The sequence below is a fragment of the Oryctolagus cuniculus genome, chromosome 5 (assembly GCF_964237555.1).
Source record: "Oryctolagus cuniculus chromosome 5, mOryCun1.1, whole genome shotgun sequence".
Lineage (NCBI taxonomy): Eukaryota > Metazoa > Chordata > Mammalia > Lagomorpha > Leporidae > Oryctolagus > Oryctolagus cuniculus.
Genome location: NC_091436.1, coordinates 130,771,395 through 130,790,471, shown reverse-complemented (window position 1 = coordinate 130,790,471; position 19,077 = coordinate 130,771,395). Strand labels below are relative to the sequence as shown.

The 19,077-nt window shown below is 39.5% G+C and overlaps 1 protein-coding gene across 5 annotated transcripts in view; it reads left to right on the top strand.

Annotated features, from left to right (window-relative positions):
• DNAH8 (dynein axonemal heavy chain 8) overlaps positions 1–19,077 on the top strand; it is a 358,350-nt gene that overhangs the window by 230,911 nt on the left and 108,362 nt on the right. For all 5 annotated transcript variants that reach the window (XM_070074115.1, XM_070074114.1, XM_051854776.2 and 2 more), the window contains 6 exons: positions 2,648–2,785; positions 5,007–5,134; positions 6,145–6,316; positions 8,985–9,140; positions 12,915–13,070; positions 16,345–16,527. In XM_070074115.1, the coding sequence (XP_069930216.1) occupies positions 2,648–2,785; positions 5,007–5,134; positions 6,145–6,316; positions 8,985–9,140; positions 12,915–13,070; positions 16,345–16,527 (933 nt within the window). The remainder of the gene's footprint in view (positions 1–2,647; positions 2,786–5,006; positions 5,135–6,144; positions 6,317–8,984; positions 9,141–12,914; positions 13,071–16,344; positions 16,528–19,077) is intronic.

Genomic DNA, 19,077 nt, shown 5'->3' with positions numbered 1-19,077 from the left:
CGAGTAGCTTAAACCAACTTGGTAGCTTCAGCAGGAAATTAATTTATTGGGAATAATAATCAAGCTGTCATAAAAGAGAACTTGCCATTTCATTAAAGTTTGGATATGAAAGTTTGGATATGGGGTTTGTATTCCAAACAAGACATAAAAGCTAGGATCAACACCTAGAATGTATTTTAAATTTCAAAGATAGAAAGAGGACATTATATGTAATCCAAGAAACAATTTAAAAGGTTTCTTTAAAAAAAGAAAGAAAATGGGATGTTAATAGACTTTCTGCAGTTCTAAATGCTTGAAAATGGAAAAACACATGCAGTTTTCAGGAGGAAATTGCTGTGGTCCAAGAATTCAATCATGGGCTGCTCTCCACATATGAGGATGCTACTTAAGTATTGGGTGGTGTGCACAGACACACACACACACACACACCATCTGTACCCTGCCAGGCTGTCCTTCACATCTGAAGAAACACATTCTTAGGAGTACAAGGATTCATAAAATACCACCTCCATACACACTACCTCTAGGGCCCCACCTACTGGCCCTCCCCACCTCCAGAGCTAAAGAAGTTATAAGTGCTTGTCCTATAGAACAGAAGATAAGTAGGTAGGCAGAGGCCTGCTGTTTTTCATAACAAGCCTTTTAGAAAGGACCACTTCTTTAAACTCTGTTAGAAAAGAAACTTTGAGAATAAAAATAGAAGCTAAATGTAAAATACACGAGTTTTCACAAAGGGAAATGATGGGGAAAGATGGTAAATACACCTAAACACAAAAATACTGCGAGAGAAATGTTACTGTGAATGTAGAACTCAAGAAAACAAGCACATGAGAGTTATTTTTTATTGATAAAAATTGTGATCTACAGTGAAAAATTTAATTATAATAATGCTTTATGCAATAAATATAATACTATCAAATTACATCAAGCGAAGCCCATTAGTCTTTTAAGTGGAAATGAAAACTAACATTGTAATCTGAGATTGTTACACTTGCTATCAGTCTTGGATAGGACTGGTAGAAAGCAGGCCAGCTTGCAGGTATGCACACAGGAACCTCCCTTGCTTTAATGCTCTGTGGTTGCACGGGCACCCACCTTTTAATTTTGTACTGGGGCCTACAGATTATAGAGCCAGTCCTGAGTAGGCATAAATGGATACTTATATAGTGATCTTATACAATATTATTTTTAAAGTTGAATTGCTTTGTTAAACTTTCTTCAGTATAAGCAAATAATATGAAGTCCTTTCTAGTGTCCCAGAAACATTTACAAAAGTTGATTCTAGTCAATTCCAAGAAAAAAAAAAGTTTGATTAAATTTTTCCAAACAAAATTCCTAGGGCCTTATCATTAGATAAGCAATAAAATTAGAAGGTTGAATTTTTAAAAAGGTTATCACTTCTGTTTAGGAAATGATGAGAATAAGCTAGTTATCAAAGCTTTTGTGATGTGTGTGTGACCAAAATTGTACATTGTTTGCCCTTAAATGTATGGAAGACATTAAGATACTGCTTAAGAGTTAAATAGAGTTTGTCCTCACTCATAAGCACACATACACACAAAATTTAAGGAAAACAGAACAGAGCTAATAAAAATGACATTAAGAGTTACAGAAAAACAGCAGAATTAATGAATAAATCTCTGAGCTGATATTTTGCAACAATGAACTATAAAAATATGTTCCTGGAGAATCTAATAATCTTACGGAGAAGAAAAAACATAAAACCAAATGAAAAGAGAAAGATAAATCCATAAAATTGCAAGTATGTGTATTTAACTAATTAAAAAGCAAATTTTACAGTTATATCTAAATACATTAGAAAATCTAAATGAAATAACATTTTCTGGGGAAAAGAGCTAAGTTCAAATAAGTCAAATATTGAGATAGAAAACAAAAAAAAACTTTCCCAGAAGACTCAGCATAGATTACTTCAGTGATTAATTATTTTAAATATAAAAGAAATAGATAATTACTGTGCTGTAGGACATAAAAAAAAAACAAACAAAAAACTATTGTAGTAATTTCATTTTAATGAATCTTTACCAAAGAAATAATTTAGAATTCTATCAATGCAATACACAAAATCTGTTCTCTGTATACTAATAAAAATAAAAAAGAAATTATTCAAGTTGTTTACACATCCAATAGTATTTATCACAGAATTATTTTCAATAATTAAAAAATGGAAGGGAGGAAGAATGTATAAAAGTTGGAAAAGGGTTAAGTAAGTAAAATATTCAAATTATAGAGTGTTGTGCAGCTGTATAATTAATGTTCATGAAAATAGTTTAAGGATGTGAAAAATAATTATACCACATTAAATGAAAAAATCAAAATATAAATTATCTACTTCTTCACGTAGTACAGATTATATCTGGGTAAAATCAAGGATAACTTTTGTTCTCTTTTCTATATATTGCTGTACTCCCCATGTTTTCTACATTGAACATTAATAATTAAAAGGAAAAAAATAATGAAATATCCCCCAAACTCTGCTTCCTTAACTGGGAGCGCTGAAACAAATGACTGCCAAAGTACCGTCTACTGCAAAAATCCTGTAATTTACGTTACGGTTTACCAGTTGGAATCATGAATGTTTCATAGCAGGAACACGGCTCTGCACAGACCACCTCTTCTTCCTTTTAAGGCGAACCTGGCCAAGCAGGAAGGCCGGCTAGCAAATGCTAATGGTGATTTGGCGAAGGCGCAAGTACAGCTGGATGAGAAACAAGCTGAGCTGGATAAAGTACAAGCGAAATTTGATAGCGCAATGAATGAGAAAATGGTGAGATGAAAGTCACAAAATTATCAAAATGACAAACTGAGACTTCACTCAGCTATGTGTTACATTTAGAAACTGGGCAATTAGATGATGGAAAAAATACTTAGCAGAAAATGCCCATGTTCATGGCCTGTGGCTACATACTTAGGGTCAAAATTTGTTTGTGTGCTCTTAACAATACTGAATCTGTAAAAGAAAACTGTGATGTCCTATAAAGAGTACTGTTTTTGGAGTTAGAAACCTGGGTTCAAGACACAGCCCAGGCGCTTTACTGATTGTGCAATTTAAGGCAGCTGACCTCAGGTTACCTGTAACACTGGGACCTAATGTGACCTGTTGGGATAGGTTGATGTCAGTGTGTGTGTGTGGGGGGGGGGTCTGATAGATGTCCAACAGTCAGCTCTGGAAGATGGCAGGTGGTAGGGTGGGAGGAGGAAAGCCCTGATTTCTAGTACTTCTAGTATTCCAGTGGTGTTGATACTCCCATGACTGCTGATTTTAAACCACCAGCGTGAGGATGGAGTTTGTTTGGTACAGTGGATAAAACGCTGCTTGGGACATCCACATCCAGTATCAGAGTGCCCAGTTCTAGTCCTGGCTCTGCTTCCAGTTCTCTCCCTCTTTCTTCCTTTCTCTCTCTCTCTCTGTCCCTGTCTCTATCTTGATCTCTGGTGTCCTGCCTTTCAAAAAAATTTTAAAAATAAATAAAACTTAAAAAAACCCATCAGCGTGAGCTGGCTGGGCACAGATGGTGCAGACTTGAGAGCAGATATGCAGCAGTGCGCCACTGTACGCTGTTCCACCAAGAACGGACAGTGCACTTAACTAACCTCAGGAGAATAGATAACACTAAAATGCAAGCAATCCAGAGGGATGAGTTTCTATTATTTATTACCTTTGTTTTTAATATAACTTGTTAAGTTGTAAGCTTATATAATTTAATTTTTAATAAGAGCTGTATTTAACCCCAGTTCACAAATTTTTTGAAAAAAATTAACAATTGGTTCTTATGAGCTGATGGGGATAAGCTGACTACAGCACATTCCTGCTGTGTGTTTCTCTGGGAGACAGTATTTTGTAAATGACAAAGAACTCAGGATAATTATTAAATCCAAAACTGTAAGACAGTATATTTTGCTTATGTGATCCTGTCTTGAAAATATTTAATAGTAATACTATTTTAATTTATGTGCCTTTCATTCTATCTCACAAAATTGCTTTTCTTGAACTTCATGAAGTAAAAGCCATATTCGGTGAATGAATCAGAATTTAATATGCATGGTTTTGTTCACATTTTATTTTTAGGTTATACTTATTTTTGCAAATTAAGAAATATCTCCATATATTATTAAAATAAAAAATAGCTATATTTCTCCCAAACAAACATAAAGTATAGCATTGTTTTATATTTGTGATGTGTAGTTTAATGGAAGAAGCTATATTCTCAAATCTTCTTCTCAGTTTAATCTGTTGTTTTCTTTGACAATGTAAAGAAAATCCAGACCTACAGAGAACTCTAAGTGTTTTATATATCAACATAATAGATTTTTAGAAGTATTTATTTATTTAGAAAGGCATAATGACAAAGTCTGGGTTGGGGGTGGGAGACAGAAAAAGAGAAAGAGATTGATCTTCCATTTGCTGGTTCACTCCCTAAATGCCTGCAATAGCCAGAGCTGGTCCAGGCTGAAACCAGGAGCCCAGAACTCTATCTGGGCCACCTACGTGGGAGGCAGGGACCAACTACTTGGCTATCTTCCACTGTTTTCCCAGGCACATTAGCAGGTAGCTTGATTGGAAGTAGAGCAGCCATATGGAGCTCCATAGGGAATGCCGGAATCACAAGCAGTGGCATAACCACCTGCATCACAACGCCAGCCCCTGCAGCGGATGTTTGACCAAGCATTTTGGTGCAGTGGTGAAAATGCCTGCATCTCATATTGGAATACCTGGGTTTGGGTCCTTGTTTTTCCACTTCTGATCCAGCTTCCTGCAAATGGCACCCTGGGAAGCAGCAGATGATGGCTTAAGTCATTGGGTTCCTGCCACCACCTGGACTGAGTTCTAGGCTCTTAGCTTCAGCTTGGGCCAACTCTGACTGCTGCACCCATGTTGGGTGTGAATCAGCAGATGGAAGACCTACGTCTGTCTCTGTCTCCCTGCCTTTCAAATTAATGGGGGGAAGCAAACCAGTTCTTGAGACATCGCCGCTTTCTGAATGCAGGATTTGCTCAATGATGCTGACATGTGCCGGAAAAAGATGCAGGCAGCTTCCACTCTCATTGATGGACTGAGTGGAGAGAAAGTCAGGTGGACGCAGCAAAGTAAAGAGTTCAAAGCCCAGATCAATAGGTATGAACTTCGGTTTCTGTTAAAATCCTCCTCCTCCTTCGTTTAGTCGTTACCCCACATGCCACCTTTTGGTGACATTAGAGAATGTATCAGCCACTCCCGTGGCGAAGCCCATGCTCCCTTCTTTGCCAACTTGCTGTCCCTTGCTGAATCTCATTACCTGGGAAAGTGCATACAGCATACACCAGTCACTCACTCAGACACGGAGTGGAAACGATTTGTGAAACCGAAATCTTGGGTGTGTTTCAGTGGTGTGGGTTTTCAGGATTGGCCAGAACAATCCAGATGCCCTCCGCAGGTCGCTGCCCTTCTCCTCAGTGGCTCTGGAAGCGTGCAGCAGTGGCTGGTCCTATGTGCAAAGTGTGTTGTGCTGGTGTCTGTGGGAATGGGAGAGAGAGGGAGGGGATAGGTTAACACAAGACCAAATCTGAACAGGGCTAGGGTGCCTGGGGTGGGAAGACATTTTCCTCCAGGCACTAAGGCTCTGGGCCTGTGAGGTTCGGGAGAGGGTCTTTCTTGCTTGCTGACACTCCCCAAATGTGGCCACGCTTATTCCTTTTCGAGTGTGGGGTTCCTTTTTACATAATCTCTTCATGCCTTTGACTCCTTCGTAGGAGAGCTTAAAATGTGTTCCATGGGTGCCGGCGCTGGCGCTGTGGCTCACTTGGTTAATCCTCCGCCTGCGGCACTGGCATCCCATATGGGCACCAGGTTCTAGTCCCGGTTGCTCCTCTTCCAGTCTAGCTCTCTGCTGTGGCCCGGGAAGGCAGTGGAGGATGGCCCAAGTACTTGGGCCCTGCACCTGCATGGGAGACCAGGAGGAAGCACCTGGCTCCTGGCTTAGGATTGGTGCAGCGCCGGCTGTAGCAGCCATTTGGGGGGTGAACTAACGGAAGGAAGACCTTTCTCTCTGTCTCTCTCTCTGTGTATAAATCTATCTGTCAAATTAAAAAAAAAAATGTGTTCCATGGCTCACTGTGGGGAGGGGGCCGTGTGTTTTCCCTTCACAGACTGGTAGGCGATATCCTGCTGTGCACGGGCTTCCTCTCCTACCTCGGGCCTTTCAATCAGATATTTAGGAACTATTTGCTGAAAGATCAATGGGAGATTGAATTGAAAGCAAGGAAAATTCCTTTCACGGAAAACCTGAACCTGATTTCAATGCTGGTGGATTCGCCAACCGTAAGTTTTTCCTGTCCCACTACTATTGGAAAATTTGGTCCTATTTTATTTCTCACTGGTGAAAAAAATCAAAGTACACCTATTTTTTCCCTTTTTATGTAATTGAAAAGATTGCTTTGAAACTGCTAGAGAGCTAAGAAAAAAAGAGAATTTTCTCTGTGGTATAGAGTTGCCTTTGCATTTTAAGAAATCTTGCTTTAAGGTTAATCCAATGGCACTACTATGAGCTAAAAACCATTCGTGAGTTAGGGGCTTGCCAATTTGAGATCTTCTTATAACTCTCCATTATTCATACCACTCTTGTGAAATCATAATCTCTCTCAAGTGTTTTAGACAAATGTAAGCATTATTAGACCATAAGTGCTGGTATTAAATTTATTTTAGTCATTAGCCATCTTTAAACATTTATTATTATTATTTGTTTTAAAAGATGTGAAATTCATTTTTTTTTGGTATTTGAGTGATGGTGGTGGTGGTGGGGGAGACACCTGCCATCCACTGCTTCACTACCCCAGGAACTGGGAGCTTAATCCACCACGTGGGTGGCAGGTACCCAAGTACTTGAGTCATTATCTGCTGCTCCCAGAGTGTGTTTTATTAGGAAGTTGGAATCGAGAATAGAGCTGGAAACTGAAACCCAGACACCGTGATTATGGGATATTGGCAGCCCAAGTGGCGGCTTCACTGCGCACCAAATGCCTGCCTCCCTCCTGCCAACTTTTATCTTTAATTGACATATAAAAATTGTACATGTCTGCTATGGGGTGCACTGTGATATTTTGATTCTTATACAGTATATAATTCTTCTAGGGAGTATTAGTACATCTATCACCTCAAACGTTTATTGTTTTGTTAACTATTTTGAAATATGCAATAAAGTATTGTTAATTAGTTAGTCTGCATGCTGCAGAAAGCTAGAACCCTGTTATCTAAATGTGTTTTTGTACTTGAAAACGAATCTCTCTCTAATCTCCCCTCCTCGTTCTCCTTCCTAGCCTTGGTAACTACTGTTCTCCTCTCTATTTCAATGAGATCAACTTATTTAGCTTGCACATATGAGTGAGATCATGTGGTGCTTCTGTCTGTGCCTAGCTCATTTCACTGAACATAACATCTTCCTTGGCTCATCCATGTTGCTGCAAATGATAGGACTTCACTCTGTTTATGGCAGTACAATATTCCACCATGGATGTATACATTTCTTTTATCCATTCATCTATCAATGGGTACCTGGGATGATGCCTTATCTTAGCTGCTGTAATAGGGCTACAGTGAATACAGGAGCATAGTTATCTCTTGATTACTGGTTTTCTTTCCTTTGGATATTTACCAGAAGTGGGATTACTGGATCATATGGTAGTTTTGCTTTTAGTTTTTTGAAACCTTCATACAATTTCCCCTAATGGCTGTTACTAATTTATAGTCCCACTGCATGCTCACCAGTGTTTGTTATTTGTTGTCTTTCTGATAATAGTCATTCTGATTAGGGTAGGATGATATCTCATTGTGATTCTGATTTGCATTTGCCTGATGACTAGTTCTCAGCGTCTTTTTTAGTGTCCAACAGCATGCTGGCATGTGTGGTATCACTGAGTAACAATAGTGTCTCCTATCACACTAACCTTGCTTGCTGAGAATTTGGTGCCGCCGTCAATTTTCAGTATGTCTTGCAGAGCTCCCATGGTAATAAATGCTTTCTAGGCAATTTATATTCATGAGTTGCTTTTCTGATTTGTAAATATGCTCTCCAGTTGCTGCTTCCTTGGGGGATGTCATGTTATCTGTACTTAAAAGTTAAAAAATAATCCTTTCTAATTCAAACAATGTTAAACTCACCCTTACAGGGAACATGATTTGCACTGGAGATCTGTTGGATGCTGACAAAGCAAAGGGGACAAGATGCTCCGTATTAATCATGGCCTTTGGAGCTCCTGGGATAATTGAGCAAAGGTGGGAGGCGGTTGCTCACTGGGGCTCTGGTGATTTCATTGACCACGTCATGGAGGGAGGCTGGCAGTCCCTTCTAAATGTGGAGAAGGGAATATTCACAACAGCACCATTGATGAGCTCCTGGTAATATAATATCCCTTCTCATCTCTTTTCATCCAGTGTCTCTGCAGCTCTGCAATCACCCAGACTCCCTGTGGGCGGAACCATGGGGCAGGACTGGAGAGCATCCAGGGCATTTCCTTAGGGGCTTATCTTCTCTGACATCTCATTATATGCACTATCTCCACTAACCACAGATCAGGCTTAAAATGCAATCAATTCACAATGTTTCCCTAAATATGAAAATGCATGCTTGTTAGGGGTCTTCAGAAAGTTTACATGGAATCCATGTTATAAAAAATTGCATATGGATTTAAAATTATTTTCCTCCAAATAAACTTGTCTTTCAATTGTGTTTTCCCATGAACTTTTTAAAGTCCCTTGTACAACATGAAGGGATACACTAGTTTGGGGTTATTAAAGAAAGAAATCAGCAGTTATAAATTTCTTTTTTAAAGTTATTATTATTTGGTTCACATTTACCAGTCTGTTTTTTTCTGAGTGCCAATGGTATTTAAAAGGATAAATGTAACCAAATTTTAAATTGTGGAACTTTTAATTATTAATGAGCACTCTCTTGTTCTCTTTTGAACAACCATATCCATTTCCTGTCCTCTAGATTGGCGAGTGGGGGCTGCAGGGGCTACCCGGGGACGATCTCTCAATTCAGAATGGCATTATTGTGACAAAGGCCACCAGATACCCACTCCTCATAGACCCACAAACTCAAGGCAAAACTTGGATTAAATCAAAAGAGAAAGAAAATGATTTGCAGGTATGTATCATTTGGTGCAAGTGAAAGTAATCTTAAAATCATGGAATTTGCCCACAATTTCAGTTCAATCTATTAGTCATAAAATTGTCTTCTCTATGATAAATATGTGCCAATGTACATTATTGATTTTTGTATCCATAATTTGGGGCAACATTGATGATTTTCTGTCTTTCGTACTCTCTCTTGATCTCATCCCCACCCCCCACCCCCACCCCCCACGTCTGTGCCGTCCATTTCTCTGGCTCTGTTGTTTTTGCCAGTGTTGAATGTGGCTTTTGTTCTGAGCTTTGGGTTTATACATATGAGAAAGCAACAAAATTAGCAATCCCACAGCTTAAGGCCATGCATACCAACCTAACATACCAGAGTACAGTGTTGCTGTTGGAGACTAATAAGGCATTAAGTTTAAGGTGAGGTAGTAAGGGCAGGATTTCCATATGCCTGGCTTCCTTGGGGATCTTGTTATTGATTTTCTCAGTGCCACTACCTATATGGACGATTCGGTATTTCCTAGACATCGTGCTCAGAGTTCTAAGCCTCCTGTCTCCAAATTTTTGCTCATATTATCTCATTTCTTTTTTTCAAAGATTTATTTTATTTGAAAGGCAGAGTGATGGAGACAGAGGGAGAGACACACAGATAGAGATCTTCCATTCACCAAATGCCCACAATAGGCAGGGTTGGACCAGGCTGAACAGGAGGCAGAAACTCCATCTGGGTTTCCTACAGAGGTGGCAGGAACCCAAGTATTTGGGCCATTATCTATTGCCTCCCAAGTGCATTAGCAGGAAGCTAGATCAGAAGCTTGGACTAGCTGGGACCCAACTGGCATTCTAATATGGGATGCTGGTGTCCTAAGAGGCAGCTCAACACACTGGGTTACAACTCCTATTTCTTACATTATGTCTACTAGCCAAGATGTCTTTCTCTACCCTACTGCCCTCCCCCCACATATATCCCAGATAAAAATCTGAACTAATCTTCAAAGTCCACGTCCAACTCGACCTTCAACAAGACCTTTTGGCATCCCAACTTTAATCCCAGACATCACACTTCTGTTGTGGACTTAGAGTCTGTCTTGAATTACTGTTCTCTGCACATTTGGCTTTTATCTTTATTGCCCTATAAACTTCTTGCTGGCCATCTTTGTATTCCCTGCATGGCTATTTCAATAAAGTAGGAATTCCACTATTTATTGAATTTAAATAAATTAGTCACAGTGTCATCATTACAGGGGAAAAATTGCGAAAAAATTATGTGGTCATCTTGATAGATAGTAAAAAATAAATAAATAAATAAATAAATAAGAAACCCATATGGTAAAAGTTAATCATTGTTCATGAAGCTCTCAGCAAATTTAGACTAGGTGGGATCGTCCTTAATCAGATAAATATTGTTTATGAAAAGCCTCCAATAACCCTCATTTAGTGGTGAAATATTGAAAGAGTTCCTCCTGAGGTCAGGGCTGCCCAGGCAAGGGGACGTGGCCTCGTTCTTGGTGCAGACCTAAGCTGACCTCGAGAATAATCCAGAACTCAGTATGAGGGTACTTCATAAAATTCACAGAATATGGCTTTAAAAGATAAGTTTATCCTGATGTGACAAAATTTTGAAAACCACACATATGAATTCACGGAAAATGCTTATGCTGAAAAAAACTGCATGGATTTCAGCTTTTTTTTTTTTTTTTTGCAGAGAAATAAATTTACCTTTTTGTTCCATTTTCCGTGAACATTTTGAATTACTTGTATATTTCAGATCTATAAAAGATATTGAAAGATCTGCTGTGGCACAATGGGTTAAGTTACTGCCTGCAGCACCAGCATCCCATATGGGCACAAGTTTGAGTCCACTTCTGATCCAGCTCCCTGCTAATGGACCTGGGAAGGCAGTGGAAAATGGCCCAAGTGCTTGGTTTGTCTTATTAGGACCTTGCTTCATTTTGTTGAATAAGCTGGTCAAAACTTGTTTTTAGATTAATTTTCCTGAATACCTAATGGAAGATGTTTACAGCATATTCTTTGTATAGAGAAAGCCAGGGAGCCAATGACAGACACAACTTCCTACAGGTGCAGGATTTTTTATTTTTGTTATTTCCTTTTTAATCAAGCAAGGACAAAGAAGACTTGTTTAAGTTTTCAATCTACATTCTTTTTTCATAGCAATTGTATATATTTGCACACATGGGTACTTGAAAAACATTTGTGGAAAAGTGGGATTAAAGGATCAAATTGGGCAGGCACTTGGAACACCCACATTCCAAATCAGAGTGCTGTGGGTTCGAGTCCTGACTCTTATTTCAATTCCCACTTCCTCTAATGTATATACCTTGGGAGGCAGCAGGTGATGACTCAAGGAGTTATTTTCCTGCCATCTGCTAGGATTGAGTTCTTGGCTCTTGTCTTTGGCTCTGGCCCTGCCCTAGCTACTGCAGGCATTTGGGGAGTGAAAAAGTAGACGGGAGATCTGTCTGTGCACCTCTCTTTTTGCCTCTGCCTTTCAAATAAGTTAAACAAAAATCTAAAATAAAAGATGTTCATTTTGGTGCAAAAAAATTTGAAATTCATGCGCTTTTTTCATAATACTTATTTCTATGAAATTTTTGGAGACTTTTCATATGCATGAATTTCAAAAACTTTGCACTAAAATAAAATTTTAAAATTTCATTTCCCAAGAACTTTTTGTAGATCCTGTGTGTGTACGTGTATTTTTAATTCTATTCTAGTAATCACCCATTGTCTCAGTGGCCTGGGTTGGGCCAGACTGAAGCCAGGAGCCTGGAACTCCATCCAGGCCTCCCATGTGGGTGGCAGGGGCCCAGGCACTTGGGCCATCTTCTTCTGCTTTCCTAGGCAAATTAGCAAGGAGCTAGACTGGAAGCAGAGCAGCTGGAACTTGAACTAGCACTCTGAGGGAATGCTAGCATTATAGGTGGCGGCTTAACTTACTATATCACAGTGCCAGCCCCCTTCCTTGTGTTTCAATGTCCACACCCACAGTGATGTAAGGGCAACAGTTACATTCAGAGAAGAGGACAAAAGGAGATTGAGAGCTGAGGACTGAGCCCTTGGGAATCCATATAGTTAGGCCAGGGAAGGTATCATTGGAGAATAAAAGTTCAAAGCCAATTGGCTCATGAAAAGCTCAACTAACCTGGTGGGTCTATTTTAACTAATAACAAATAGCAATCTAAAAATAGAGGGACCCCTGCCAGGCATTCAGCTTGAATTTTTTTTAACGTGCAAGAATATATGAAGTAATTTTATAATGTTTTGAGTTGACTTTATGGGAAGTATCTATCATATTCTTCTATTGTGTCACTAAGGTTCAGAATACATGAATTAATTTTCGGTTTGACTCCATCTCTATTTTCTGACATTCTTATAGTTATTTTATAACTTATTCATCTTATCAGTGTCCTGAGAAGATAAAGAAATATCACAAATATGCCAGTTACTTTGCTGTCTCTGACTACAGCTGTGTAACTGTGAAAGGCTTAACCCCAAACTTCTCTCCCATCTGTCAGGAGCAGAACCCAGATATTTCTTCCATCTGAGGATCAGAGACCTCATTGCATGTCCAGAGCTACAACAAAGGCATGACTCACCATGTATTGAAAATCAGTTTTTGTTTGTTACTTTTATTTTTATACACAAGGCTTCTCATATTACATTTAAAATGTGTAGTCAGCTGTCCAGCAAATCTCTTGATGTCCACTTGGGAGTGGGCAGGTTCTTTGCAATATGGGTAGACTAATGAGTTCTTTATATTTAGGTGACGTCTCTGAACCATAAATACTTCCGAACGCACTTGGAGGACTGCCTCTCCTTGGGCCGACCCCTTCTCATAGAGGACATTCGGGAAGAGCTGGATCCAGCCTTGGATAATGTATTGGAAAAGAATTTCATTAAATCAGGCACCACTTACAAGGTGAGCTGTGTGGAAAAGAAAGAAAGAAAGAACAATGGTGACATCTACTTACCTTTTTGAGCATAGCAGCGAAGGCACTTTCCTTCAGGTGATAGTATTTCCAGTACACTGGATAAAATGATTTCCAAACTGACATCAATGTTCCCATTTATTTTTATATACTAATAAAAAATAGGAAGAGAGCAGTATCTTGGTAAGAGCAGTCATTTAGCAGGAACTAAATAACATATTAGGGAAACACATAGTCTGTTCTTAATGTTTGTGTTACACACATAAAATAGATACATGTTTTAGCAACTCTAAGAAAACTGGTTTTACAAGCCATACATACATTTTTACAAGAAAAATCTAGATTTCCTCACTGGAGAAATAGCATCTTAATAAAGTCTGTAGACATTGATTTGTTATTTCTGTCTTTATTAACTTTCCATCTAAACTCATCGACTTGGCTGGAAGCTATGGGATACCATTCCCAATGGTGAATGAGAACATGAATTATTTCCAATCTAAGTGTTTCTTTTTTAAACCAGCATCACTTCTCTATTTTTAGCCTTCTTTGGTTTCATTTCTTGATGAATGACAGCATTGCTCATGAGTTTTTTTCACTTTGGACAGCTTAATTTCCCAAATATCAATGAGTAAGTGAAGAATGCAGATGTTTCTCATTAAAGAAAGATAGATGTATTTAGAAAAAAAAATTTCTCCATAATGTGAATCCTTTCATATGCCATGTTAAAGAATTCATTCAACAAAGGTTTATGGAGCATCCAATATATGTTTAAGCTTATATGAGTTTACAGGGAGAAAAACAAATATAAGTCAGTGTTCTGAAGACTTAGCACCATTCTCCTGTGAGATTATCTTTTTCAGATAAGGAAGTAAAAAACAAGATGTTTGTGATTTGTTTCGCTATTATGGACTCATCCACAATTTTGAACTACATTTTTAAGATGTTTAATTGACAAATGAAGATTGCATATATGCAAAGTGTACATTGTGATGATTTGATATGCATATATAAATTGTGTGAAGACTACCACAATCAAATTAAATGACACATGTGCTACAGTTTGGATAGGATATGACCCCTGAACTTATGCAGACATTTGATCCCCAAAGTCATAAGTTAATGGTATTGAAAGGATAGAAACTTAACCCGATTGTGGTGTCTCAGAGGAGGGCCTAGAGGGCCTTTTTTTTTTTTTCTTTTTTGGTAAGATTTATTTATTTGAAAGAAACAGCAACAGAGCTGGTTCTCTCCCCAAATGGCTGCAATGGCTAGAGCTGGGCCAATCCAAAGCCAGGAACCAGGAGCTTCTTCCAGGTCTCTCACATAGGTACAGGGGCCCACATACTTGGGTCATCTTCTACTGCTTTCCCAGTTGCATTAGCAGGGAAATGGAGTAGCCATGACTTGAACTGGCACCCATATGGGATGCTAGCACTGCAGGCAGTGCCTTTACCCACTGTGCCACCGCACTAGTCCCAGTGAGAGGTCTCTAAGTCACTGAGGCTTGACCTCCCACCCTCTCCCCTGCAGAAGGCATTTCCTCTGAGAGGGTTGGTTATAAAAGCTGAGTTGGGCCCTGCTTCTCCCTCTGTTTCCTCGTTCACCATGTGATCTTTCCTCTGCACACACACCATCATTGCCATCTCCTGGCCTTACCAGATGGCTGAACCACTGGGACCACCCTGTCTTGCACCGTGACCCTCCAAAACCAGGAGCCAACATAAACCTCTTCTGTAAGTAGCTTCTCTGAGGTATTTGTTGCCGTGTTGAAAAGGTGAATAATACATGCTCCATCACCACCACACTGTACCTTGGATACCTGGAACTTGTTCATCTTAACCTAAAAGTTTGTGCCATTTGGCCAATTTCCTCCTGTTACTCCCACCCCCGGTACCTGGTTACTATGTTCAATTCTCGGTTTCCATGAGTTCAGCTTTTTAAGATTCCCAATATAAGTGAGACCGTGCAGTTTTGTTTTTCTGTCTGGATTATGTTATATGTTATACTCAACATGTCAAAGGGGATTTCAGAATTTCTACTTCTGAAGATCTTTAAAAGTCCCTGGATTCTTTAAAAAAAAAAAAAAGATTTATTTGTTTATTTGAAAGGCAGAGTTACAGAAAGAGAGGAAGAGACACACAGGGAGAGAGAGATCTTTCATCTGCTGGTTCACTCCCCAGATGGCCGCAATGGTCAGAGCTGGGCTGGGCCAAAGCCAGAAGCCAGGAGCTTCATCCAGGTCTATCACGTGGCTGCAGGGGCCCAAGAACTTGGGCCAACCTCCGTTGCTTTCCCAGGCACGTTAGCAGGGAGCTGGATCGGAAGTGGAGCAGCAGGGACATAAACCAGGGCCCACATGAGATGCTCACTATGCCACAATGCTTGCCCCAGAAGATCCTGGATTCTTGTCTGCAATGTGAAGGCATGGTGCCTGAGAATGTGGTAGTGGTCTTTGTCCTTTTTTTTTTTTATCACGTGTGCATTAATTAAAATTTTAAGCTATTAAAAACTTCTATGATTTCCACCTGCCTTTAAATAACCAGAACTAGTTGTTTTCCGACATATGCAAGTGATAATATGTAAGGTAAATGTTATCTTTCCAAAAAAATAATTGGCATTTTTTTCTTTGGAAATTAAATGAATTATTTCTGTTGTCAAGCAAATATCCATAGTAGAAAATAATTTCCTTTACTGAAAAAACAAGATAGTAACTCCTGAACTACAAACAACTATGAGAAGTATGAAGGTACTGCTAAGAGTTTCTGGAAATGGAATTAAAAGATAAGCTTATTTTCGTGCAAAACAATTCTGAAATCCATGCTTACAAAGGGTCTTCAAAAAGTTCACAAAAATGTATATTATGAAAAATCTATGTGTGGATTTCAAACATTTTTGTACCAAGGTAAAGTTATCTTTTAATTCCATTTTCCCAAGAACTTTTTGAAGTACTCTCACACTTACTGGAATTTTAAAGTCAAATCTTGGGTTCACCTGAGTTTTCTTTTATTGAACATTTATTTTGCACAAATTTCTCATTTGATTTTCTTGGTATCGTGGCTAAAAACATCTTGGGACAGGACCACAAATCTAAATTATTCTAAATCAAATAACCTTTATTATCAGTGGTGAAAATTTTACAGCTTTCCTTCCCAGCACATTTAAGTTTCACAGCACTGACCTTTGGTAAATTCTTTCCTAAATTGAACCAAAATTCCTTTTCCTGTTCTTTAATCTGTTTTTAATTTTATGCCCGAATTTATGTAGGTGAAAGTCGGTGATAAGGAATGTGATATCATGGATACATTTAAACTGTATATTACTACGAAGTTACCAAACCCTGCTTTTACCCCTGAGATCAATGCTAAAACGTCAGTCATTGATTTTACAGTTACAATGAAAGGCCTTGAGAATCAGTTACTAAGGAGAGTCATTCTAACAGAGAAGCAGGTAATCCCTCTCTCCACTTACAGGAATTCTGCTTGTGATAGGTTATAGCGTGTGTTTAAAAAGTCTTCAGAAATTGCTGAGCACATGGAAAAGAAAAAATTGAAGCAAATCATATGTACCTTTGTTAACATAAGGACGTGTTTCTTTTGCCATCTTGATTCTGGTAAAGAAATGTAACCCATCCCTTCTCTAACCCTGAACACACACACACACACACACACACACACACATACACACACACTCTTTCTGCTTTTGTCTGTAAACCTCTCAGTATATTGATTCTTATGTCTATAGTCCTGTGGATTGTCATAGGGACACCTCAGAAATTCAATAAAACAATGATCCCAGAGAAAAAGGAAATTCTCTAATGGCTATTATTACCACTGTAGTAGTTTCAACCCCAATAGTCTAATAATCTAATGATATAGGGAGCCAGGCCTTTATTTTAATTATAAGAAATTTGTGCTAAAGCCGAGAAATTAATTAAGCAAAACTGAGGGTTCTGATGAAACAAAGAACATTTCAACATTGAAAGCTTTTAGGAGACTGATACAAGATAAAACTAATTTTTGAGATAATAGAAAGCTTTAAATTATGCATAAAATATATTTGTATAAAATATAATTACATATTTGCATGTATGAGTACATTTTTATAAAGTATGATAAAATTTATACTTTTTAAGTAGAACTAATTTTAGTATTAGGGATTCGGGGCAAAGGCAAAGTTAGAAATCAGAGCAGCGAGGCCTAACATGGGAGGGTGGGAAAAAAGCATGGCCAGGCAGACAAGGACAGGAGAGAGCTACAAATGCAGGGCTACAGACCCAGAGCAGACACAGGCAACGAGGGAAAGAGAAGTGCTACAGACACCCAAGAAAGAGTAAAACGGAAAGCAGAGTTGCACCTGGTTAGTAGAGGTGGCTCGTTGGGGGACAGCCCTTGAAAGGCGGCCAGTCTGGTGCAGTGGAAGACGCACCGTCTGGCTTGTTTGGTGCTGGCTTCCCGGAAACCGGGGCTTATGCAATTGAGAAGGGGACTCTGCTCCACTTCCACAGGCAGGCAGAGAGGCTCTGCCTCTGCCCCTCCCTGCTTTCCTCACCTCTCACGACTGAGTGGTGTCTGTCCACTGTTGAAAATGTGAGTCCTCGTTGGTTTCACTGGCCTTGCCTGCTGCTCTACTGTGAGATGGCTCTCCCCTGGGCCAGCTCCTTCACGCAGGCTGCTCTGACTTCGGAAGGTGGGACACTCCACTGCCTAAAGGGCTCCAGAGCGCCCCAGACCCACGCTCTGCTCAAATGCTTGTACCAACCCTGCTGGAGGAAACAGAATGCACTCTTCATGTTGCAGGGGGCTTCCTGAATATTAAGATTAACCCTCCTAACAATCCTTCTGTTACTCTCCCGCTCCCCTTTTTCACAGATGAACAGATGGGGACCAGAGAGAGAAAAAGGGTCTTACCCTCTAACAGCACATGGACCTCCCATCCTGCTAGGCCTCCTACGTAAGCCTTGCAGTCAGGCTGTGAAACTGAGCCCATGGCCACTGCACCTTCAGGCCTACTTTCCCCTGTCATACTGTAAAGGAAGCCCCTGGGATTTCGTGTTGTCTGTGCATTCCTATATTACCACACACACGAGAGTATTTTAATGAACATGATTCATTAGCCATTTCCCAGCAAATACAGCCACACTTTTCATCACCCCACCAAACATGAGAAAGCTGCTAGTTCAATGGCAAGAATGCTAGTCTTGGAGTTGGATATTAAGGGTACCAGGTCTGTCTCAGCCAGTAACTAGCTGTGTGTGTGTGTGTGTGTGTGCGTGTGTGTGTGTGTTATATTTTGGATACGATGTGGAGTACACATTACTGGCTTCCAAGCTTCCCCAAATATATGATAAAGGCACTCATCCAAATTCAGTTTGACAAATATTTTTTGGTTTGAGTTCCTTTTCTTCAATGCCTCAAGACAAGGGCTGTCAGGAATACAAAAATGAACAGGACAGGGCTTGAGTTAGAAACAAGATACAGGCAGACTGCGATACAAACCATGGTAGATGGTTGGATAGATATTGTGCTGTGGCTTTTGATTGACTACCTGGTTTGGGAAGACTCTGAAAGTAGTAGAATTTCTGGAGCAATTTTTCAGGAAACTTTCTCAAATAAGTTTTAAAGCACCCATTGATCAAATTCTTTATGCCATGCGTGATTCTCTTAGGGCCAGAAAACAGTTGCTGTAAGGGATGTTATTGAGATTATTGCAGTCAAGACTCTTATTTAGGAAGAGTATTGTATTGGTGTGAAACGTCCTGGACCTGAATATCGGGCTCTGGTTATGTAAGACAATATCCTGGTTCTTAGGAGATTTCCTAACGTGTTTAGAGGTAAAGGTCATGGCATCTGCAAGTAGGTCAGCAATAATAACACTGACCATAATTGTGGGGAGCAACTGGGAGCAACTCGGACTAGACTAAGTTACTGGAATTAAGACTTATTCTATGCATCTGCTCTCCCACAATATGGCGCTGAGAAGGGAGAAACAGCTTCTACA